The following is a 25,324-nucleotide window of genomic DNA, read 5'->3' on the forward strand; positions in this document are numbered from 1 at the left end:
GACAGTAATCAATAGGGAATGTGTTACTTTGTCATGTCAGATTTCCTCAGCATAAGCAGCTCATGGTAGTTTTGTGATGCAAGTTAAGAGAAAAACTGACAGAACTGATTTCCCAAAGGAAACAAAGCAAACGTAATCTACTTTGAAAAAAATCTGATTTTATTTTTGTATTGAAAAGACCTGTCAATTTAAATAGATGTTTATTTCCATTCATGGTCTCAACCAGTGTTGTGTGTTAACATTATTCAGAACTGTATAAAAAGCCACTTGTGTTACATCGGTTAACATCCTAGAACACTGGGGGGGGAGGGGTTTGAAGCAGCTTAACATTAAAAATAGGATGTTCCCAAAAAACTTACAACTGATGCGGCATCTTCTATTCTAATTTTATAGGAGCTGAAGCATATTGCAAATACAACTCAAGTTATTTGGTCTTAAAAAAAACCAAAAACAACTTTAAAACCAGATTGCTTTCATAGCAATATTGAAGCTGTCAGCTGAGAGAACACACACATACACTCTTGTGTGTGCAAACACACACATGGAGAACCACACTGAGCACAAGTGGAACACCCCATTCAGCATTTGCATTTGTATGTGTTCTTCTGAATCCATGATAGCTGTAATTTAAAACGCTACTTGCCTTTTATATATATATATATATACATGGTTTCCATGGAAACCCAAGATTCTGCACAATCAACTGACATTTATTACTCATGGTGCTGTGAAGTTCTCTAGTGAAAGGGCCAAATTCCAAAAGCTTTACTCAAACATGCACATACCTAACTGGAGCCAATGAACAGGGGAGAAGATGGTTTAGAAAAGGGGTTGCAGGGTCAAGGTCTAGATTTGAAAAAGTCACATGACAGATTGTCATTCAAAAAAAGGTTTTTAAGCAAGTCTTTGGTTTATTTCCATGATTCTCAACACTGTCCGAAAAACCCAGAGACAGTCACATGAGAAATCACAGCTCTAAAGCAAGCCTACAGCATTTTTAAATCTTGTGTATTAAATGTTCAGAAGACTACAGGAATTTAGAGCACCCCTTACATTCATGTCCCCAAAAATCTAGTAACTGCTTAAGTGCATGCACTGAGGCATGGCCGGCATGCCTGTAAATTCATTTTGTTCAAGTTAAGAGTAAATATAGCTGCAAAAAACCCCACCCACCTATAATTAAATGGTCATTACTAGCAATACTATAGTGACTGTCTTGTTATTAAAGAAATGCAGACATGGTTTCTGCCCCTTTGGCTTGCTCAGCCAAAAGGAAGCTGTCTGCTTGATTTAGAAAGAAAGCAAATTTTAAAAATCCAAGGGAGTTTAATATTTCCATGTTCCTGGGGTCATTTATTAATGTAAAGATGTAGACAAATGGCAAGTATATGAAAGCATCTCTTGTACATTCCGAAGTTTGGAAGTCAAAAGTAGACCTTAACTTCCTTATGCTTAAATGTTATGGTAGGCTGGGAAAAACCAGTAAGAAGTGATACAGTATTTCCATGAAAAGCAAAGTACAACTAAGTCTAACTGGCATTTGTATGCAAAGAGTTTTTGCTATGCTTTATGTAAGGCAGATTTTATTGCAAAGGTAGTTATCAGTCTGCTAGTAGGAAGGAAAATACAGGCAACTATACTTAGAGGAGATGGCTGATAATTACTAGTGACAACTTCTGTTTTTCAGAACAACTCAGCTTTAATGTACTTTCTGGAAACACCATTTTCATCATTGGTTTTCACTTCCTTCCCCATCCCATGTTAAGTATCAAAAATCAAGACTGGACAAAATGAATTGTGGATATTTACCAACCAACAACATCTAGTATTCCAATGTTATTTTTAAACTGGAACAAATAAAGGTCATTCTTTATAACCTACTGCCAGTGGTTGTTTATAAATATCTGCTCCCTGCAATAAACACTGGTCATTGAAATATTAATTTGCAGTAACTACTTGGCACTAGGTTAATATACTTGTAAAGTTTAATGGAAGTGCTTCTGATGTACATAAAAGCACTTAAAACATCAGACTTTCAAAATGTAGTTTTGGGGTTTTTAATATCTATAGTTACAGTTTTCACAAGCATTTCTGAAAGTATTAAATCTCTTTATAAGTTTAGAGGCTCACGTCTCAGCATGCCTAAGTTTCTCAACAATTACAGAACACCTAATTTAACATTCTTGCTCCCTATGCTGAGACGACACAGTACCAAAATTCAGCTATAAAAAGAGGCATTTTTGGTCAGACTGACCCCCAGCTGTCCCTTAACAGAAAAGCAACGCAGCTTAAACCTTTCTCCTCCCTCCAAAAAAAGACACCTAAGGCCACAAATTGACATTTGCCAGAATATCCAGGTGTTTCTCCATTTGTGGCAACTGTGTACATGCCCACTTAGAGAAATACAGTTTGAAAGCCCCACCACCACCTTTAAGGATAAACCACCTCAGAAGCCAGTTTAGGCAGCAGTGCGTCAAAACGGTGTGTTAAAGCCATTCCAGCTAGTTAAACTAGTTTCTAACCATGTTCAATCAAAATTCCTAATTGCAGGAAAGAAAAAAAAAATAATAATCTTAACGCAGAGAGAGAGGCAAAAAGATGCAAAGATAACCACCACAACGATCCAAGAGCAAAAACTCCTGTTCAAAGGTTTTCTTATGCTAAAAAAGGCACACAACCCCTTGTGAACTAGAGACAAAAGCTAGCAGTACAACAGCAATAAATCCAGAAGAAAAAGCCTACCAAAATTACCCAATTGCCTACTGGGAAGGAACAATGAAGTAGACAGGCTGCTCTTGCTCTGTTTTGTTTGCAGGGAAGTGGTCAAATTTAATAGTCAAATTCAGCCACATTAAGAAACATTTAACAAAAGCTACCCCAAGAAACCAGAACAAAACCTGACCTTTGGGTCAAAAGGCCACAGACAGGCCTTTCCATAGCATGTAGCTGAGTGAGTTCAGAGATTGGCAATGAAAGAAAGAAAGCTTTAGACATGTGATGGGAACAAGCTTTGGGATTTATCGAACAGTCACGCCAAGCTTCTCCAGCACACGCACTCCCTTTTCTTGGTATTCTTGTCGGGTCATCCAGAAGTTGTCTTTGTCTTTCATGATGTCTGCTAGAACCGCACCACCCAAAAACACCATGTGCTTCCGACGAGGTGGATCTTCAATTCGGATCTTGAATTTCTAAGAAAAAGAAAAGGAAGTGTTACTAGAATTCTTGAAACGAAGCCTTTCAAAATAAAATAGTGCTTTCCACCAGAACAATGAAATGGAAACTGTTTAGTGAGAAAAATGCAACCAAAAAAACTGAAATGCTAGCACAGGACACTCTGCGTGAGTTTCCAGCTTGCGCAACCACAGTAAAATAACTACTTTGCACTGGAAATTGGAGACAGCTATTGACACTTTCCCCAAAATTATACTTCCAGTATAGCCACAAATAAGAGTCAGAATACAAAATTAAAGATCTTATTTTTGCATTTCTTGAGCATGGTAAAGAGTGAAATACTTCCCCAGCTTTGATGGCAAAGATTATCAGAAGCTACCAGATCATCAAATCACAAAATATTTCAGAATTACACCAAGTTTCAGAAGAGTAGATAGAATGGATCTTAAATTTACACAGTCTAGACCAACTCAACTAATAAATATTCCCTTAAATTTTTCAATGCTAAAGCTCTAACTTCAAAAGCAAGACTGAGTACAGTCAAAGCTATGTGTGAAATACTGTCTTCGACTTAAAACATTCTGTACAATTGAGTCATTCCATATAGCTACAAAAGATCTTCAGAGAACACGCTATTAAGAACCAGGGAAGTTCAATTCAGTTCAACATTAGAAATTCCACTCCAAGGAATTTTCTCTGTAAATATCTCCTCCTTGAAAAGCAGACAGCATTACAATGCAGTGTTACCTCTGTAACGTGTGTGTGGCTGTTGTCTGCTTGTCACAGTAGCCAACGAACAAAGAACATTTATTCCACTTGAAGGTGTGTTTGAACTCAAGCCTCTTACTTTTGAGTATTTTGCATACAGCATGAACCAAAACTTTCACAGATTAAAAAATTTTTTTTTGCTCTATGATTACTTTTATTTACTTGTATTTTGCCTACAAGTTCTGCTCTAGCATTTATCAGCCTCTTTTACACTCAACCTAACCCAAGACTTCAGCCATTCCTTGCTATTAGCACGGACTAGAAGGTGGCTTCATTGCAAATACACACACACAAACCACCTATACAAAACGAAAGGGTGTGAAGAACAGAGAGGCAGGAATTTTGCAAGTTGGGTGGAGGGCCACCCGCAGCTTCTGTCATTTCTGACGACTTGGTTCCCTCTAGTGGGGATTAATGATAAACGTCGTCCCCACACAACTAAAGTTGCAAGTCGGTACCTACCGAGAGTTTCTCCACATCTCCTTTCAGAACTCGTTCCAGGTAGAGCTGTTTCAGTTCCCTCTCCAGTCGTGAAGGCAGCCCGGGGTACATGGTGGACCCTCCAGACAGCACAATATGCTTGTAGAATTCAGACCTGACAAAAAAAACCCAAACAACAGCCGTTCTAGTGTCATGTGGTATCCTCTGTAGTACAATTAGAGATCCCTGTATGTACAGGGGAGTAAATACAAATGTAAAAAATGGTCACACACAAACACACGATTTGCACAAGTTTGGCAGGCTTGCTCATGATTTCCAGGCATCCTAGAAAGCACCAGTAAAAAACCAGCCAAACATTGTACTTTCAAGATTCTTACCCCTACCCATTCATACCAGAATAGCCAAGTTTCCAGACAACTCGTTAAGCTCCAAGATCTCACACTGAGCCCCACTCTCAGTACAGACACCTTGCCCCAGCAGTGCACACGTCAGTGTCTAAAGCAAAGTATGTTACTTTGTTTAAATGCAGTTCTCTCATGACTGCACCCTGATAGAGGATTGTAAGTGTTCTGCTCTTACCTGGTATCAATGTCAGCAGCCTGGATGGTGTTAAAGAGCAGTTCAGCCACACCAACCCCTTCTACATTGATTAAGTGAGGCTGGAAGAGAGCCTCTGGTGCCTCAAATCGTTCTCCACCAACTTTGATAATCCTGCCATCTGGGAGCTAAGGGAGAAAAAACACCATTTATAAGACTACTTTTTAGCCACTTGGATACTAAACAAACCAAGAGGAAATTACCTACATTGCTCCCTAATATTTAAACCAGGAAACTGTCGACAACTGCCACCACTGCAAGAAGTCATTCAGTATTATTGAAAGAAGATACAAATGATGCAATTTACTTGGAGACATCAGGGACCAGGTAACTTGATATTGACATACCAAACACCTCCTTGCAATACAGCTCCTATTATCAATTTAAAAGATGATCTTACAACAAGAGTAATGCTTTCCTGTAAGCTCTTTTCTTCTGTATGTGATCCCAGGTAGTTTCCACTAACAGCAAGTTTACCATTCTTGTCACCAGATACCAGTCTCATACTTGTCACTGCTAGATGGAAGAAGCTGAAACAATCTGACATGCTAGAGAAAGTACAATTTCTCTTCAAGTTCCTGTACTATAATATTCAAATTCCAAGGATCTACAATGACAAGGAGTACAAACTCTTATAGAAAATCTGAAAAGAAAAAAGCTTTTAAAAGTTTTCCCAGAACCAAGTAATCTGATTCGACAGACTACTGTGTCTGGGAAGTGAACTACTGCCAAGAAAAATTTGGAAGGAATAAAAGCGAAACCAATACCCAAATTTAAACCGATGAAGTTTAGGACAAGAAAAGTGGTCTCAAAACACTCACCGTGTAGGATTCAACTAGTACTGTGGTCTCTAGTGCCAGTTTCTGCTCCTGTTCAATGTTGTATCCCACATAACACAGCTTTTCCTTGATCATGCGAACAGTCTCAAAATCAGCAGAATGGTTGAAAGCATATCCTCGCAGCAAGAGGAGCTGTGGGGAACACATTGGGTCAGAGAGGGACAGCCCAGATCTCTTTATCAGTAGACAGGTACATTCAAACACAGATCTTCAAAGGTTCACCCCCCTTTTTAAACTGGAAACTTAATACTAAGTCAAATTTGTCACAGTTTATTCATTATTACCAGAAAAGCAGAATAGCAACTGCATTACTCCACGTGGGAAATTTTCCTCATCATTACAACTTCCAGTTGCAATGAAAGGCAAGTGAAACAGAGCCAAAATATTTCTTTTATTTAGGACTTCAGAGCACTCCAGTCTATAAAACATCCTGTCTTATTAAATAATCAAGGAAGAATCACTACACTATTTTCCACACTGTGAGAAACAGTCTTGCTGAAATTAGATAAGTAGAACCAATAAAATACAACTTTCTTTAAATTTTATGTATAAAGAAAGCCAACTTTTTCCATTTTCCTTTTCAAATATGGATTGAAATGCCATCCTATATCCTACCGCTACGAAGAAAACATTAAGTCTCTCAGTAATATCCCATGTGATTTAGAGGAGGAAACAAAGATAGACTGAAGCAATACAGAGAATACAGGAATCCTTAATGTAATTAACATATGAGTAGCAACATGAAAATGTATAGTGGTTTATTGCTATTAAGGGAATTTAACTTGAACCAATGTATCACAGCCTCAGCCTTGAAAATTCTTTCCAGCTTACCTTAATGAGGTACCTAGTGATATCCCTTCCAGCGATATCTAACCGTCTGGTGAGGTGAGGAAGAGAGAAACCCTCATAAACTGGGCAAATATGAGTTACACCATCTCCAGAGTCCACAACAACACCAGTCAACAAACCTAAAATAATGGAAGGGGGAAAAAACCAAAAGGTACAACTTTCCTTAGCACCTTCATAAATACAGCAGAATTGTAGTGAGTTTAGGATGGGATTTTTCATTCTAATTAATACAACCTCTGTTCCCCAGTTTTCCTTTTGGGAGAAGTAGTCTCAATGTAATTCAGTTATTCCCATTCAGCTGGATTTTTAACTTAAGGTTTTCATAATAACAAAAGTTTTTGTTTATATTTTTTAAAAGTATTACTTCTACTCTTTCTTAGATTCTTGTAACTCCACCATTCAAAATTTTATCTGGTATTTTGACATCTTAAATTGCACACTAATTAAAGGGAACATCTAAGATCATTAAATGCTGGTTGGGGCACAAATTCCTCCTCAGATTCAGCTGTATGTGTGCAACCCTATACTAATTTCCCAAATATGAAGAAAGGTAGAGGTATTCAAGCCACAAGTTTACGTTGTGACAATTATTAGGACTTCTTGATTTTGACTGGCACTCAAAAAAACAAAACAATGCTTTCATAAAGTAAAGAACACTTGGACTATACAACACACATCTATTTTTTCCCCACAGAAACAGCGCTAGGCTGAATCAGCTCCGCTTTCATAGACTAAAGAAACTAACTCTGATTTAAAAAGTTTACCATAAACCCACTAAATTCTAAGGTGTACAAGACTGAGATTTCATAAGCATGTAGAAACAGAAGTTTCTATACTTCACTAACAAAATAAATATGAAGCAAAATTAATGGTGAAAGTTAATTTGAAAACAATTTTATAGTTACTCACAAGTTACCTGAAGCAAGAAAATTTATTTTAAGGGGAGATCTTAAAATAATAAAGGAACATGGCAAGGTGCACTGGTTTGCCTGGTGTAATTTTGCTCAAGCTTTGTAAAACAGGAGGCAAACAAATTGGTTACTTGCCTTGGATCTTCAGATTTATTAGTGAACTCTAATAACCACCCTGCAAACACAACAAGTCTTGCAATCGGAAACACGCAGTAAGGAAGGAAGCAGTCACAAGGGACTACACCTAACTCCAAAGGACTGTTGTGAGGAATTGCTAAATAATTTCCTAATTGGAACTAGGTTTTGCTATATAACCCCCTCTGCCTTTAGAAGGCACAGGAGCACACAGAATTCCTCATAAAAGCAACAAGTAGTCTTTAGAGTTTTAACAGCAGCAACAAAATATGGTGCACTGAAATGAGGCACATCTCTGTATGTAATTTTAGCCACTACTTTACTCTTTAATGTAATATAAATAAGTAGGATTTTTAAAGAGCTTTTTTATTTTCAAAAGCAAATGTACTGTTTATGTGCAACTTGGTTTTTATATCTTAGATCTTCAATTTTGTTTTAGATGATAGTACGTAGGAAAAATCTGGACTGCTCTAAGTTGTTTCACATTGTTATTCAAAAAGTGACTGAGCACTCCATGTTAAAATACATGGAACATTACAGGAGTATTTAAGACTGTATATGTTGGTCAACTAAATACTTACAAGGAATCAAACCAAAGAAAAAAAAAAGAGGCAAAAAGAAAAAGTGTAATAGCACAGAACTAGTTGTAATGACTTGCACAACAGAACCACCTTTACAATATACCATCACTTTTGCTCCTAGACATAGAAACTATGGTGACACTTTAATGGAAAAGAATATTTATGTCCTGCTGTGTTAAAGCTAAATATACCAAGCCACTAGTAAACAGATGTAAGGAGTCATGTTATTAAAACTGATACACATGCATAGCTTCTTAAAATCCTCGATGTATTGAAGTCAATGGCAGAATTTCTATTGAATTCGGTGAATCTAATTTTCTCCTCAGGCCGAGGATCACTTATTCTAATTTATCTACAGCAAAAGAACCAAAACTTTTTTTTTTTTTTTTCCATGTGAAACAGTGCAGAAGTCACCTTCTTGTCATCTTGCAATTCACTTAGGGTAATACATTTTTCCTTTATCAGAAAATCAAAAGCACGTCATTAAGGCTTATGCCAAAAGCTAAATGACTACACCCTGAAACAATTACAGTTTTGGTCCACTAGGTTTTTGCATTTACAAGTAAGAACTCCAGTTAGTCCATGACAGTAGTACCTATCAATAGCTCTTCAAAACAAAAAGGAAGCCTGTAAGACAGAGATGAGCTTGCTTATAATGATGTTGAATTAAGCCTAAAACCCATTAATACCATATTAGAACTTTGGCTCAGGAACACATTTAAAAACCAAATAGATTTTAAGTTATCTTTGCCTACCTTGAGCATACAAAGTAAGAACAGCCTGAATGGCTACATACACCCCAGAAAACTGGTATGTTTCAAACATAACCTGTAAGATGAAGGCAAAAATTAATGTCCAAAACAGGCTAAATACTTAAATTTCACAGATGTTTGAAAACTGTATTTCACAAAAATTGTATTTTTGCTAATCAAAAACACTTTCCAAGAAATTTCATTGTACAGATTCTATACAAACATTAGAAATCTACTTGCTTTATAGCAGTAATTAGTATATTCAGTTCTATACCTTACCCGTTCACACAAGACGAGCCACATGAAATATTCCACATCTGTTTAGCAACGAAAGTGAATATCTACAAGAAACCCACACACCAATTTCTGCAGCTTTACTAAGCCATTTTCCAAAGTGCTTAATGAGTGGGAGGCAGTACTTGTAGACCAGCCAAGTCCTTCATTACTGAAGTGTGACTTGGGAATGAAATGTTTGTTAAAGGCGTATGCTCTTCAATCTAATGAAGTTCAGAGGTTTTTTTTTTTTAATTTATTCTTCAGACTTTGTACATCCATAAACTATGTCAAGTAAGACCAAACAGACTCCTATGCATGTGGGTCTAGAATATGCCAAATGTCACAGGTTGTTCTCTGCATCTGGGCCTCCTTCCCTTCTTTAAAGCACAACTGATAACAAACCTCTAGAATGAGTGCAAAATCCTCTACAATTGAGAGTACAGGTAGAGCTAAATCTGTTACCACATCCAGAAAACCACAGGTTTGCAGAACTCGTATCGAAACATGAAAAGTAACTGCCAGTCTTGTAGACTAGGTTCCCCTAACCACTAAACTAATTTCAGTGAAGAAACAGAGTCTAAGATTAAAGGATATAGTTTGTAGGATCTTGTCTTATTTATAAACACAAAAAGGCCTAGTAGACAATTCATACCGAACAGCAGTTTTCTCCTCAAAATACAGAAAAAAACGGATGAACTCCTGATTATTCATTCCAGCACATACAGATATTTTGCTTTTGCTATTCTGCAGCCTCCTGAGCATTTCTGCAGCTTCTAGGATTAGAAACTAATTAGATCCTAAATACTCCCACAGCTCAAATAAAAGATATCTAAATATTTTTAAAGAAAAACAGCTGATGCCTGACAACTTTAGAATTCTGAACTATTTAAAGCACCTCCTCTGTCAGAATAGCATGATTTTAAACGGCTGGCCCATATAAAAAACCTGATCCTTGTCAAGCCAATTATTTCATAGTGGTATTGAGCCCACTGCAAAACTCCTGGGAAACTATTGCTCTCTCAGGATATCTGCTGTAAGCACACAATATAGCAGAAGTCGAGCAGAAAGGAACACAGGGGGTGAGCTGCAGAGCGCCCTGCCATAAGAATGTCATGCTTTGGGTTTCTATAAGCCCCCAATGTGAACTGGGTAACATAAAAGGAAATCACACAGAATCACTGCTGTACTACAGCAGTCAGGTGCTTGGGCTAAGAAGGAGCAAGACATACAAGGCTGGCTAGTAACTTCCGTAATGGCCACAGTTTAGCAATGTGTAATACCTTCAGAAACAAGAAGCAGAAGTGTCTGCCAGAAAAGGAACAGCTGAAATGGCGGCAACTCAAAGAGAGATCCTGTTGTAGTTACTGTCTAAAACTAGCACTATTCCAATTGATGTGTCTTTCAAACAACCTGAGCACTTACAAAATGAAAAACTAATGTAAGAAAAATCTATATTATTATCTTCATACAACAAAATGAATATTTAAATGGCATTAGTTACTGCCTTTGCATATTGTACTGCAAAACCCTTTTGTAACTTCAATGCAGGCCTCTTGGGAGAGGGTGTTATTTTTTCTTTTAAGACATCTAGGTCTATTCTAATTGACATTAAAAATGACCTGACACAGGACAAGTACGTTAGCAAATCTTAAGATAGAAACACTGAGGAGGATGTTCTCCTGAAAAGATTCTTGTTGTGAGGGAAGCTTTTGGATTACCTACAGGTGATGTTCTAATTTGGCATAGAAAGGAAGAACTAAAAATTGGGGGCAAAGATAAAGAATACTACCTTGGGATTAGGAGAAGTGACTGTGCTAGAGTATCCCTACAGCTACATGCTATACCATTACAGTCTGGCTGCTCCTGAGGGCATTACAGAATGAGAACACAGCAGATAACAAGGGACAAACGGCGAACACTCAGCTAAGCTGAGGAGCAACCAGTGCCTTGTACCTGCTATGAAAGAAACAGCACTTCACAATATAGCTGCTACTTGAACACTTGCTGCTGGTACTACATAGCTGAGTTTGATGAGTTTTTAAGTGAGTTGATAAGTTTTTATTAAGTGAGAAGAAAAAATTACTGGAAGTAGAAGGAACAGCATATATAATTATCTATCATCGTGATGCAGTCCAGATGACTAAGCTTTTCTTTTAAAATGTTACTTCGCTGTATCACAAAATGCAAAGACATTATTATATTTACTGCAGGCTTTAGGAAAAATGTTAATTTGGTCCTCTGCTTCATACTGAGCTAGCCTCCCTGCAAAGAAGGACTCCATGTCAAAAATGGAAGATGTATAAATATGTTAAGAAACTACATATTGCTAGTCCTCATAACACTGTGATCCATTAAAAATATTAATAGAAACAACAAGCTTCTCTAACCCAAATTTAAATTCACAAAAAATGGATTCTAGTTCTCCCTAATCCTCTGGATCACGATAAAGCATCTACAATCTCTAGAGTAGTTTAAAAAAGTAAATGGAGCACTGCAAATATTTTATTAGTTCAGAAGCCATACCAGACTTTTCAATTTATGGTATAAAATTACTCATTACCAGAATAACTAAAATCCAGCCTTTTGTGTTTAGCAAGAAAACAGAAACAAGAGCACTATTGTAGACAGCTGAAAAGCAAAGAAGCCTTAACAGAAAATTCGACCATCCCTGCTACATGGAGGTCACCCAGAATAATCCGCTACATCTATCACACCACAGCTGACTGATATACAATAGACAACATATTAGTAATGTTGCATTACATAATACTTTGATAGGTCTCTAGTGTCCACAACTGCTAAGAAATGCTGGCTTTGGATTGCATGGTTTGATTTGTTTCACTTTAGTTTTTCCAACTTTGCTGTACTTCACTTGCTCCCAAGTGACTGAAAGGAAAGAGTAGTGCAATTAACTGCCACGTTGCAGAAAGCACTACTGTAGCTGTGACAACACGATTTTAAAGGAAAGGTCAGCAAGTAATGATAAAAATAACTTCTTATTAGACTAAGCAACAGATTTAGGAAAAAATATATATATGCACAAACTTTCATAGTCAAAGTTCTGATAAATGGGTAAGGTCTGAGACTTAGAATCCATTTTTTCCCACCCTGTCAGATACTTGCATTAAACTACATTTTTGCTACACTGAATACTCACATTGACTGAAAATACCTATGATGCTTAAGAAGAAATACAAAATGTGAAATTAGGTTTTTGTTCCCCTCAAACATTACTGCTCTTCAAAATCGAGTCTTTGTCACATGGTACTGGAGCTAAACAACACACATCTGACAACCTACATTAATGAGTTCAGGTGGAGCTCACATCAGTCAGGGCAGCACTCTTGAGACTGAGGATCTACAAACCAGGCTTTCCTTCTTAGAAGGCTTTCATTGATAATCCCTAGCATTAATCAAAGATTAGTGGATTGGTTGTCATCACACCTTTGTCTCAACTACTTCTAACAACACAGCTCCATCTGGTAAGCAGCATCTTGCTCAAGCCTCAGTCTCCTCTGAAGATTTACTGGCTTGCAGAAATCCAAGTAATTTCAAGTAATTAACATTCATCCAAGAGCTAGTAATCAATACATCTTGGATACATGAAAATAAATGTCTATTTTCAATTCTGTGTTTTAATGGTGACATGGCTTGAGACAGGAAGCCTACTTACAGCTTTTGAATGAGATCAGCTTGTTTGAATTTAACCACAGTAACCTTCATGACTACAGCTGAGGATAAGTTTTGGTTAGAAAAACAGCAGAACTGCTTTGCCTCAGGCAGTTACCAGGTGTTCCAAGAAGTTAAAAACTCTTAGCAATGCTTCAATGACTGTATATATCAGTTTCTGCCAGGCAAACATACCTCCACGATCTTCTCTCTATTTTTAGTTGGATTCATGGGAGGTTCTGTGAGTAGTATTTTACAATTTTTTGTGTCAATATTAAGTTTTTCTGGTCCAAACGTGTAATCCCAGAGGTGCTTCATATCATCCCAGTTCCGAACTATGCCATTCTCCATTGGATAATTCACTTCCAGCATTGAGCGCAACTCACTTGCTTCATCACCAACCATGAGATCCTGTAAAATTTTAATATAGAAACATATCAGCCCTTGTAAAATTTTCTAAACACCCAAATCCTCAAGAATGACAGTAAACAGTCCAGCCTGCATCCAACTGTGTTCTTAAACAATGCCCACATTTTAGAATCCTTTTCAGGTACTTAGGAGAGAAGTAGAATATGTTTCATGTAGTATTTAAATTTGGTTGTTACCCATCCCAAACCTTTTCCAAAATAAACTTTGTTAATTCCATTCTCCAATTAACCTGAAACAAAACAATAAACCTTGCTACAGCTAGATACCACAAAGACCTTTGTAAGTATGATCTTTCTCCACTGATACCTACAAAATTTTATCAAATACTAATTTCAAAAGGCTGAGATGCAAAATAGCACATAAGGGTAGTAAGTGGAATCGGCAGAATATTTTTCCATGCATGTTGCAAATTTCTGTGCACAATACCAAAAAAGGAATAATGAGTGGTGAATAAGCATACCCAACAGTAGCAAAAGCAAATAGGAGATTAGAAGTTCCACACTAGACATTAAAAGAAATAATGGTTTACATGTTTCCTATGTCAGTAGGGTGTGAAGAGACATCTGAATATAAAAATATACCCTTGTCTGTTCCATGCCAAAAGTCCCAAGCCAAAACCCCCAGTAATGCATTCTTACATAAATACAACCAACTAATGCATAGTTTGTATACTCATTTCACACTGATTAAGCAATCTGTTTATTAAAGTTAGTTATGCAAGTATCGCACATTCAAATTAGTAGCACTGTATCTTCTTTCCCATGTATTTCCCAGAGGAAGTATGCATGTAACATCTTATTTCTGCTCCCTATTACACCCCGTACTTTTCTAAAGAAGTCTTAACTGACTTGCTTGTCTTTAGCCTGTACGATCACATTTCTAGGTAACAACAGCACTATTTCCATACTAGCATTATATTGATTTCATAGAAAAAAAACCAGCTGCTTCATACAAAAATATGCCACCACACTTTGTGGTTGCTGTGGCACAGAAGTGAGGGTTACTCAATCTACTAGTCAATGCTAGGAAGAGGCACATTAAAAAAAATTGAGTGTATGGTTTATGCCTTTTTTAGAAGTAACCTAAAGAGTTACTGTTGCCTATATAAAAAGGAAGTTAATTGAAAATAATTTAAATCAAACCATTTCTCTTCCACCCCCCTCTCACTGACAAGGAATTTTGTTTTCCCTTGCACAGTAGATGACACTTCAGTTATCTCAACTGCACAGAAAAAAAAAATCAAGACTAATATTTTATATCTAATGTACTCTAGCGAAGCCATCTGTGAAAACTCCACCATGCAGCCATGCTACTCCTGAGAATTTAAGACGAGAAATTCCACCAGTTAAAAGAATCAGAAGGTTTTCTGGGCATTGTACTTTAAGGCTCTATGCTACTGAACAGGGCAGCCCAGGAAAAGCTGCTATTCAAACACGCAACCTAAGTTGCACCAAACTTTCACATCCTTTAAAAACAAAGTTAAAGGGCAGAACAATTGTTCTTGAGAGCACACAAAGAAAAAAGCGCACTTGGTAGGTGAAGAGGAAGAAGGATTGCACAACTGAATTTGCAGAGGAAACCATATCATGACATCTTCTGTTTCCACCACTTTGGTACTCAGTAACACTTGTCTAACTGAAACACGAAAGTTTATTCAAGCTCTTGGTTTTGTAATGTTGAATATAGCAATTTATACAGTTAAAAAGGCTGAGCTCATGTTGATCTTTAAGAGTTACTCTTACATCTTGCAAAACTACAGGCTGTGTAGCATTCAGAAGCAATGCATAGAATATTCTCATGAATTAGTTGCTAGTAAACTAAAGCAATGAACAATGTCCAAAATAAGTATGTATTCCAATGTAAAATGTAAGACAAGACAAAACAAAACAAAAAATATAACATAACAGCTTCTAGGTCCCATCAAGCAAAAATGGTAAACAAACAGCACAGGGGCACCTCACTTACCATCTTTTTGTTATTCTACTTCAACAGGTCAAGAAAGGTGAAGAAAGAAGGTAGAAGCAAGAAAGTCAGAAAAGGCCTAAATGAAATTCTCAAATTATTTTAAGTACACAGTAGAAATAGAGTGAAGAGAGGTGCATGTACAGCGGGAAATGATCCAAGTTAGTTTAGTTAGGGCCAAGCTAACATTCGCAGGCTCTCAGATTAAAATGTCTCCTTAAAGGAAGCTATTGCTACATGTCACTAGAACGTCATGTTTATGCATCTTACATTGCAAACCAGATCAATATATCTGACTCTCTCAAATAGGATTCTGTGCATAAATGTTCTGTAACACTGGAGTTTTACCCTGGGAAAGGCATTTATATGAACCAGACAAGACTCTGCACAAGGTGTTTGACCATAACAAGCTCCGACAAATGTCAATGTTAATTTTTTTTTTAAATACTCTGCTTTAAATATTCAGGAACTGAAAACTATAACATAAGGGTATTCACCTGTAAGCAAGCTAATCTGTCTATATATCATGGAACAAATACGCCAAAAGAATAAAAGATATTTACTTAAATTATGGTAATGGCTCTCAGAATGGAAATCAAACAATCATGAAGTGCAGTAGTAAGAGCAGTATTTCAAAGTTCTTTCCCTATAGCAAGCTATGGAGGTACAAAGATAATTCAAGCAACAGGGGAGCACTATGAGATATTTGAAGTGTATGAGACAAACATAGTACAAAATTATACTAAAGCAATTTTCACAATTATTGAGATTTTTCCTCCTTCAATTACATTTCGTTTGAGCCACCTAAACTGTCACAAACCACAGGCTAACTATCGGTGCCATTAAGGCAAATGTATTTATTCTGCAAATTGTGGCAGAGGAGAAGTGTGTAGTTTCAGGGAGTACCAAAGAAGCTGGTCAGTGTGGCTCTCTTCCTCACTTCAAATCCAAAGAACGACTTATTTGAGCTGCCTTTAGCAGAAACTGAGCAGAACTGCAGGACATGGACGAAGGCTCAGGAGGTTTGATCTGCCCTACAGTCCTAATTATTTTAACTAGTCAAAGCTACTCATCCGTTCTGCCTTCCTAAGAGGGTTATTAAACCCCAAACGTGCTTCAACATTAGTAAGTCAGTAAAAGCTAAGAGCAACATCTATGCTTCTAGTTTTAGAGTTTTAAGGTTGCAATTTTAAGCAAAATAATTCCAGTAACAGCCAAACTTTTGATGAGAATCTGGAAGGAAAACATGGACCAAGCAACTTGAAACTGGTAACTCAATAGATGGAAGATAACCACTGTTTTGATCAGCTTCCAAACTCTTTTAAGAGAGTTTCTGAATTTCACAGAATAACAGCTTTTCTGGATAGTTTTGAAAAGTTAAACTGATCTCTTCTTTCCAGCTTCCTTTACTCAGTTTTAACTTATTCCATAAGAACTTGAAGTGAATGGCTGTAATGAACTTTGGTATCAAAGTCACATGCTGAAATACTTTTCTTTTTAGGAAATCTGCAAGCATCTCACAAAGAAAAATGGCACTCGCTTGACAAGTCTTCCTACTGTATTATCCTACTGGGGTACCCAAAGTATCTGTGACAGGGATTTCTTCTCTTGATACACTGTCTCCTTAAGAACGAGTGACAAGCTACTATAGGCAGATGCTATAAAATTAGGAAGAATCTAGACTCAGTTTACACTCTTCAAAATATAACCATGTAATTCATGTTCAAGCAAAAGATGGACAATTCATGCAAAACTGGAGTTTATGGTTCTTTGGCACTGATCTCTTTGCAACTACCCACTTCCACCTCCCATTTTTACAATTCAACACTGTCATATGTAATGATACTAAACTAAGTTATCAGATAATCAGAGGATACCAAAACAGGCAGGACAGACTGCAGCAGATCAGCTGGAAATAAAACATCAATTTCACACAGATAATTTTTTTTTTTTACTTAAGACTGGTAAATCACTGCATATTTGCATCAAAATTTATCAGGAACTCCTTGAAGAAATTTTCATGCTAAATTCAAGTAAATATCCAAAGAAACACCTAAGTCTTGCAAGAGTAAGGAAAATGTTTTCCCTCTCCTTACAAAAAAACCCTATCTACTGTGAAAGGGAAAGGATCTGCATCCCTTCAACCAAAGTGTCCTAGCTGGCACAAAGGAAGTAGTATTGAAATATTAACAAACAAACAAACAGGCACTTTGTAAATGTCTAATGTCTTTCATCCTCTTGTTTTCCTAGTGTGATCTGCTGATACTACTAACTTTTTACAGGCAGCAGCAGAAATCAAGACAACTGAAGCCTTCCTTGTCACCCACAGGGTTCTCAGAAAAAGAAACAAACACCCGGCAGATTTTTTTTTTCTTTTTACTAAGCTACTGCTCAGGAGCAACAGGAAAAGCAAAATCGAAAGCCTGCAAGTATGTGGTTTTCCTTGACCTTCACTGGCCTAAGTGAGGGTTCTCCAGTTCTGCATTGCCTCCCGCTTCTCTCTCAAGTTCCTGCTTCTGCCTTGCTCTCCAACTGAAGCTTGCACAATTGCCTAGTCAGGCAGTCAAAACTTCACCTGACAAAGAAATCCCTCTTTTTCAGCTTGCTTAGCTCACTAAAGTGGCTCACCACAGGACTGCACCAGCAGTATGACCAGTACAAGGTAAGCATGTGTAGCTATAAGCAAGAATGGAGGATGTGACCACAGCAGGGCCAAGACATTTACTGAATCATGTATTGCAGAAGCAACTGCTAAGATTTGAAGCATAACTCTGTAATTACAAAATAAAGTGAGAAATGATAGCTCCCCAGGACTCAAAAAAAGATTCTCAAACAGTTCTTCTTCTCCCATTCCAAACTTGGAATAACATTCCAAACTGAAGCACACATAACCTCTCCATCTCTAACTAGTGTGGGAGCACCTACTGTCTATCAACAGCAAAAAGAACAGAAAACAAAAACAATAGAAACAATTAATTGCAATGCAAACACAACCAAAGTTAAATATCTTATACAAGAAGATCACAGATGATCAACTATGAGCAGAAGGCAGACAGTACAGAAAGACTTGGAACTCCAGCAGTTCAGAATTGTCTCAGAATCTTACACTAAGCTCAATGATAACCATCAATCACTGCTGTTAGATTTCTGCCTTGTAATGTTACCATCATTTACATACTGGCATTTGAAGCACCTTTTTGCCCAGAAACACTTGAGCCCCTACCTGCTGCCTCCTCAGCTGTACTATCTGAGGGCCTCCAGTGCTTTAGATTACCTTATTAATAACTTTGTATTTGTGACAGGCTAAAACCCAATACAGAAATTAATCAAGAGATGCAGAAACAGCATAAACAGGAATTAAGGAAAAAGCATTTCCGAACATTACATAAGTGAAATGCTGCCCTAAAATATTTTAATCTGTCAGAAAGGAATTATAATGAAAAAAACTTACCTTGATTTCAATATTTCCCACTTTAGCAGTTGATCTTATAATGGGTCTTCCAACCAAAGCTGGAAAAATGTGCTCTGGAAAATTTGAGCCTGCATAGCCACATTTCACAAACTGAAAAGGAAGAAATAATGTGATTAGAATATCTTTCTTTTTTTTTTTTTTTTCTCTAAACAAAAGAAACCTGTTTTGGGGTAAAAAATTGAAAGCCTAATTTTAAGACCATGTGTCTCAACAGAAACCAACTGGACTTTTACTTTCAAATCAATTTGACACATTTCAGATGATGTGTAGATCAGTAAAACTGAATTCAGTTATTTTCTAGAATGTTTTCTGAAAGATTTGAGAAACAGTATTAAAATGATCGAGTACATTGAGAGGTGTACAAGAATCCAGTGTTTGAATTTGGATTTCCTGCCACTCTATTAAAAAGTTATCTAGCAAACCAAAATCCGTAATTTTGTAATAGTTCACCTTATAATAAGCACACAATGAGACCAAATTAAATCACCTCTCCCATTAGAGAACACAGATCAAATTATGCATCAGAAAAAAGCCAAACAAAACCTTGTGAATTCAGGTGTTACACTATTATAAAAAGTGCTTAACTGTGAACTAAGAGTCTGTGCAATTCAGATGGATTTCTCAGTTTCACAATTTGCGGAGTTTATTTTAAGGATAAAGATAGAAGTTTGCAGTAAGCACCTCTAAGACCAACAGCACAATCAAAACCTCAGCTGATGTTAGTTCACATCAAACAGGACACTCTAAAAGCGTATTTGCTACCCATATATTTATGAAAGGAAGCTTTACATTGCTGGGTCCCATGATTGTATATACACGAAGAAATCAGTGAGGATTAACTGAGCCTTCAAAAATTATACAGTCTCTAGAGGAAGCTCAGCTGTAAAATAAGAACTTTAAACGTGCCAGCAAGAAGTTACATTTTTAGCTAATAAGGAACTCATGCTCTTTGGCTCTCCTACTTCACATTATCACACACTGATGTTCTGCCTGCATTTCATGTAGAACAGGCTTCCCTTTTTTTGGTGCATACTTTGTGTACTGCACTATATCAGCATGCCAGAACAATATTCTGCTGTCCCAAACTAAACATTACACATTTTCATCTGCAAAATTACTCAACCATCCAGGTGTAACAGCATTACGGGATCAATCAGGGTAGAGGGAACCTCAGGAGCTGTCCTGTCCAACCCTGAGGTCAAAGCAGTCAACACTGAATTCAGACCAGGGCTTTGTCTAGTTGGGTGTTGGAAGGCCCCAAGGACAGAGAGACCCCTGGAACCTTGTCCCAAAGCTTAATTATCCATTTCAGGTTGTATTAAAAGCCCTCTGCTAGAATTTCCAAAATGTTCAACAAGTTTTCTGAAGTGAGGTCTGAAGACTGCCACTGAAACAATTACCACAGCAAAGAGTACAGCTAATTGCAGCTGACGGGGAATTTGCCATCACACTAATGGTGACATGAAAAGTCACTTTCTGTTGCTATAAATTATTCACCTTACTGCAGTAAAAATGGTGCCTGTTTCAGAAAGAAATCTATAAAGCCAGTTATGGAAAGAGCCAAGTTGGATCTTTTAAAGTTGCCTAATACAAGGGGGTAGGGATTTTTTTTTTCTTTTTGTAACCCTCATTTTTTTCACCCATTCAGTGCTTTCGCTTTCAGACTGGAAAGGCAGAGTTGTTTGGAATACCTAAAGAATGACACTGTATATGCAACTAATTTCAGCCATTCCACCACAATCCCTGCTCTCTGAACAGGCAAGTACTTATCAACTCCTGTGCTGACATTAAGGCCAGAAGTACCTAGGAGTTATATAGATCTTATCTGTGTATTCAGGAATGCAGTGCTGCTATAAGAAAGCAAAGAGCAGCTACAAGCACTTCTGGTTCACACTACCTCAATACACCAGGAGACTTTACCAGAAGTTTTAAATCAGAGGAAACATGACATTTTGAAGGACTGAGCTGAGTTCAAATAATAGTGTCCAAATTCTTAAAAAAAAAAACCAAACAACTCCCTTTCAGACTTGGCAAAATACCACATTCAGGGCAATCCAATAATTTTTGCTGCTACTACAATATTTAGGTTTGCTTGTTACAAATTTCCTTGTGCAAGACCTGGCGAAGCAAAGAGCAAGTTCTACAAAAAAGCTCATGCAAATCCATCCTCCAGTGTAGGGTTTCTTAAATTGTCCCAAGAACAACCATAAGCACCTCCAGGTAGCCAACACACCATTAGAGCCATGTATTTGCTTACAGTTTTCCTCCTTCTTTTTCCCCCAGCATGATGCAACATCCCTAACACTCAACAATAACTGTGTTGGTCAACAGAAGTAACAGTACCAGTAACATCTGAGTGAATCTTTACAAATCAAGCTACTGGAGCACCCTTCAAGAAGCTCTGCTACCCACACTTGCAAACCCTGCTGAATGGACAAATAAAATCCTGAGGTTTATATAGCAACCACTGAGATACCTGACCCAAACAACTACTGCACAAAATTAGTAAGAGCCTCTTAGCCAACCTTAAAAATACCTCTCAAAATCACATACAGCTAAGCTGACCTAGAAAATGCCAACCACAAAAATACTATTCTAAGTTCTTTCTATTTGAACTGTAGTAGTTACTCCCAGCCTCTTCAAAGCCTTGTAGACTTTCCCAGATAGTTAACAATGTTGACAACTAATAAATCCTAGATGTTAAAAGCAGGCTGTCATTTCTCCAACCAGCCTAAAACACAATCAAAACTAGATTTAATCTATGTGAACGATAATGAGCAAGATTAAGATTGCACATTCATGGTTTGTTCCCTACCTTTCTCAAGCTGGAACAGAGAGCCTTAAAAATTATGTTTTTACATAACTTTGCTAGATGGGGCAAAATTTTAACTCTGTCTCTTCCCCTTCAGATCTGATTTTTTTTTCCCCATCCCAGGCTACATGAAAATTTGGTGAAGATGAGAACAGGTCAGCTTTGTACATCAGCTCCCCCATGAACAAGAGCATCCCCACTCTAGTATTCTCCTTGACATGGTACTGAATATTCCACTGGTTTGGCAGGTTTGTGATGACATAACACTGGATATTATGGCTGAAGAACCTGACTCAGTAAAACTACCAACAGGTAAATGCACCTAAGAAACACAAATGTATCCATATAATAGATGCTGAACAGCTTTAGATTTCTGAAGAGGTACAAGAAACATAAGATACTTCTCCCATTCTCACAAGATCCTCCAAAATCTTCAACTAAACGTTATGAACTGCAGTAGCTTGGAGTATGTTCAGCTTTCCTTCTGTAGTGCCAGCTATTGAATACTCACTGTTCCTGCCAGTTTGAAACTCTCTAGTAAAATGTAAGTATAATGCACTTCTCTTCTGACTCTTACCGTGCACACACCTTGGAACAATTATCAAATAATTTCAGTGCAATGCTCAGTATATACATCGTGTCTCAAACAAGAACATCAACACTCAGTGAATCTACAGATCTTAGTAAAGAAGCCAAGAGCTTACCATCATTAATTTTTGAATGCATTTACTATACATTCAACATGTTTTAAGAATAGCTACTGAGCTTGTCTGTGGGCAGGACCACGTATGTGAGAAGTTTTACCATATATAGTTTCTTCTCCATTTCATTGTGGTTTATACAGACTCTTTCACTTCCTACTGAGTCATCAAACAGTAAAAACTTGTATGTATAAGTATTCTTTCAAAATAAAAGAATGAGGAAGCTCACAAACAGATCATATGATAAGTTTTAAAATTAATACTAATATTCTTGTCAGGTCTCAGTATTTGATTCTTTGATGCAACTCTCAAACAGTAACAATGAACACAACTGGAACAATTTCACAGGCCATTAATTAACTTTCTGCTTGTCCTGTACCAGTAAGAACATCAATTTATCACACTTTAGACCTTTAGGTGCCATTGCCTTTCTCTCTGCTACACTACATGTTGCAAGAACTTCCTTCTAGCCATCTCTTCCTCAAAGACTGGTTGCAGCCAGATATATTAGAAGCATAACAAGAACAAACTTCAAAGACAAGCCTAAAGTCAAAATCGCATCTGATGTTTTAAAAGATATTCTCCATTTTTATGTAGTAATTCTGGCACCTGGCAAGTGATTTAATTTCAAAACATCGTTTTAAGTATGACATATCACAGCATATCAGAAGTTACTCTGACATAAAGCATCCATTCCTTGTCATATAGAAAAAACATTATTGTAAAAATACTAGTTTGACAATATAGGACTATTTGATAATCTCAATACACAGTTGAGGCACACCACATTTAGTGAACTGCATTTTCTTCCATTTCAATTAAGCCAAATCAACCTAAATGTTCTGAGTTGACTGCTTTAACTATTGTTTTTTCATACTTTGCTCTCCCACACAAGGAACTCTGTGGCCAGGGTACTTCCATACACATGCTGTTCTGCTCAGAGACCAAACACAGCCCAGAGTAACACAAGCTACAGTGACACAGTCCTCCTATCTCGGCACTGTCACAGCACCATGAAAGGCACATTCTGCTCACATAGTTGTTTATGCCTTGCCGGTACACAGAGGAAAAAAATGCACCATACCAAGATGTCCCTTGGTTTCAAAGCATACACGGAGGCATTACACTGTATAAAATCCGTGCTGCAAACCCAACTTGGGAAACTGGGTAAAAAGAAAGGCTTCTATCTATGCTTCACACTATGGCACAATAGGGCTCTCACTTCTGATACGCTGAACATTTTACAACTCAGTGATTTATTGCTATGCAAAGGGCCATAAGAAAAGATGAAGATTTAATTCATTTTTATATAGGCCTAATAATAAAGAGTATTAAACAACAAAAGGGGGGGAGGGGGAACCCAAAACACAACATAAAAGCTTCCACATCCCTTTGTAAGAAGAAAACAGTAACTGCCATTTTTTTTTCCCCCCTTTCCTTTTTCTAAATGATAGCATAAAAAGCATTCAGAAGCTCTGCACCCCAGCCCTCTCCAAGATAATTTTTGCTTCAGGAGGATAACTGAGAGGACATCAGAACTGTCAAACCTCAGAACTGTCAAATGTCATGCTCTTCTTTCTGTAACAATGGCATCCTTTGTCTCAGCTATTCCCTCTGGGTCTTCAGGAAAAAAAAAAATTAATCTTTATTTCAAGGGCTTGTAAAAAAGAATGAACCACTTTTTTTTTTTTTTTTGGCCATTCAAGAGATCTTTACATGTCAGCTGTGTTAACTCTCCACTTAATATTTCTTTACTGGGGGAAAAACCTAGATTTCTAAACAAGATTGCCAAGGGGAGTATCTCCCTACGGCATATTACCCATTTGCTTTAAAATGCTATCTTTCTCATTTCCTGCCGAGGCGCCTCTAGGCCTGACAAAAGGGTGAATTTCTAGTGGGCGTTTGCTTGCTGAGGGCAGGGAAGGCGAAAGGATGGGGAGAAGAGCTTCGGGGCTCTCTTGATTAAAAATAAATAAATAAATAACGATGCCAATCTTGAGCATGCTGCAAATCAGGAAGGTCTCAATGAAAGGCTGATGCTCCATTTTGAACAGTAGCTGCAAAAAAACCCACCCCAAAAACCCAACCATTTCCCGAAAACCAATAATCGTGCACACATAGAGGACATACATCCCTGGTTGTTCAATGTACAATGTGCTCATCCAGAATTAAAAATTTAAAAAATCCGTATTTTTTTGTTAAATGCTCGTTGCTGCAGAGATTTGCTCAGGTCATGAAGGGCGATATTCCCCATAAAACAGCAAAATGCCGGAGGGTGCAGGCGGGGGCAGACCACAACATCCGTGGCACCAGGCACGGTACCGGAGACCCCTCCCGCCGGCAGGTCTTGCTCAGCCGGTTTAGAAATAAGCGAAGACCCGGCACACGACCGGGATGGCCGGTTCTGCGCCCCGACCTCCCCCCGCCCATTCATTCCGCAGGCCCGCGCCGACCTCCCGCCCTGCCGCGGCTGCCCGCGGGCCGGGGCTGGCGGGGCCCCGGCCGGTCCCCAGGCGCGGGGGAGGGAGCGGACGGGCAGGCCCGGTAGGAGCGGCAGGCCGGGCGCGGCCCGCGGGCGTGCCGGCAGGAAGCCGGGCCGGGGGGGAGTCGCCCTGCTTCCCCTTCCCCCCGCTCCCCTCTCCCGCCGGCAGGGCGGGTCCGGGCGCCACTCACCCCGGTGCCGTTGTCGCACACCACCACCTTCCTGCCCAGCGTGTCCATCCCGAGGCGCCGTCTCCCCGCACCGACACCGACCCGGACCCGCCGCCGCCCCAACCAACCGCCCCAACCGCCGCCGGGCCCCCCCGCCCGCGCGCCCGCCCCGCCGCCCTGCCGCGCGCGCACGCCGGAAGCCGTCAGCGCCCGCCCCCGCCCAATCCGCGCGGAGACTCCCGCCCCGCCCCGCCCGCCCCCGTTGCCGCGGCGACGGCCCCGCGGCCTGCCCCGGCCCCGCGGCCTG

General features: G+C 38.5%; 1 protein-coding gene across 3 annotated transcripts; it reads right to left on the reverse strand.

The window, feature by feature from the left end:
* Positions 1 to 138: 138 nt before the first annotated feature.
* Positions 139 to 25,207, reverse strand: ACTR2 (actin related protein 2). 3 transcript variants are annotated; one of them, XM_051613224.1, is made up of 10 exons: positions 25,039 to 25,144; positions 18,832 to 18,942; positions 15,384 to 15,398; positions 13,185 to 13,400; positions 9,048 to 9,120; positions 6,648 to 6,784; positions 5,799 to 5,948; positions 4,960 to 5,105; positions 4,402 to 4,534; positions 139 to 3,188 (listed from the first exon to the last, which is right to left on the reverse strand). In XM_051613224.1, exons 1-10 carry the CDS (start codon positions 25,084 to 25,086, stop codon positions 3,018 to 3,020), a joined length of 1,200 nt encoding a protein of 399 aa, XP_051469184.1. In that variant the 5' UTR covers positions 25,087 to 25,144; the 3' UTR covers positions 139 to 3,017. The 3 variants fall into 3 exon arrangements, with proteins under 3 accessions (XP_051469184.1, XP_051469186.1, XP_051469187.1); XM_051613226.1 differs by lacking the exon at positions 15,384 to 15,398 and having other exon boundaries at positions 25,039 to 25,207; XM_051613227.1 differs by lacking the exon at positions 25,039 to 25,144 and having other exon boundaries at positions 15,384 to 15,401; positions 18,832 to 18,901.
* Between the last annotated feature and the right edge of the window lie 117 nt (positions 25,208 to 25,324).

This window comes from Apus apus, chromosome 3 (assembly GCF_020740795.1).
Source record: "Apus apus isolate bApuApu2 chromosome 3, bApuApu2.pri.cur, whole genome shotgun sequence".
Classification (NCBI taxonomy): domain Eukaryota; kingdom Metazoa; phylum Chordata; class Aves; order Apodiformes; family Apodidae; genus Apus; species Apus apus.

Bases quoted from the DNA above. Each gene is read 5' to 3' on its own strand.
- ACTR2 (XM_051613224.1), bottom strand. From the start codon at position 25,086: ATGGACACGCTGGGCAGGAAGGTGGTGGTGTGCGACAACGGCACCGGG. The intron at 18,943-25,038 runs GTGAGTGGCGCC...CTTCCTTTTCAG, and splicing joins TGTGCGACAACGGCACCGGG to TTTGTGAAATGTGGCTATGC. The intron at 5,106-5,798 runs GTGAGTGTTTTG...TTTCTCCCTTAG, and splicing joins TACTAGTTGAATCCTACACG to CTCCCAGATGGCAGGATTAT.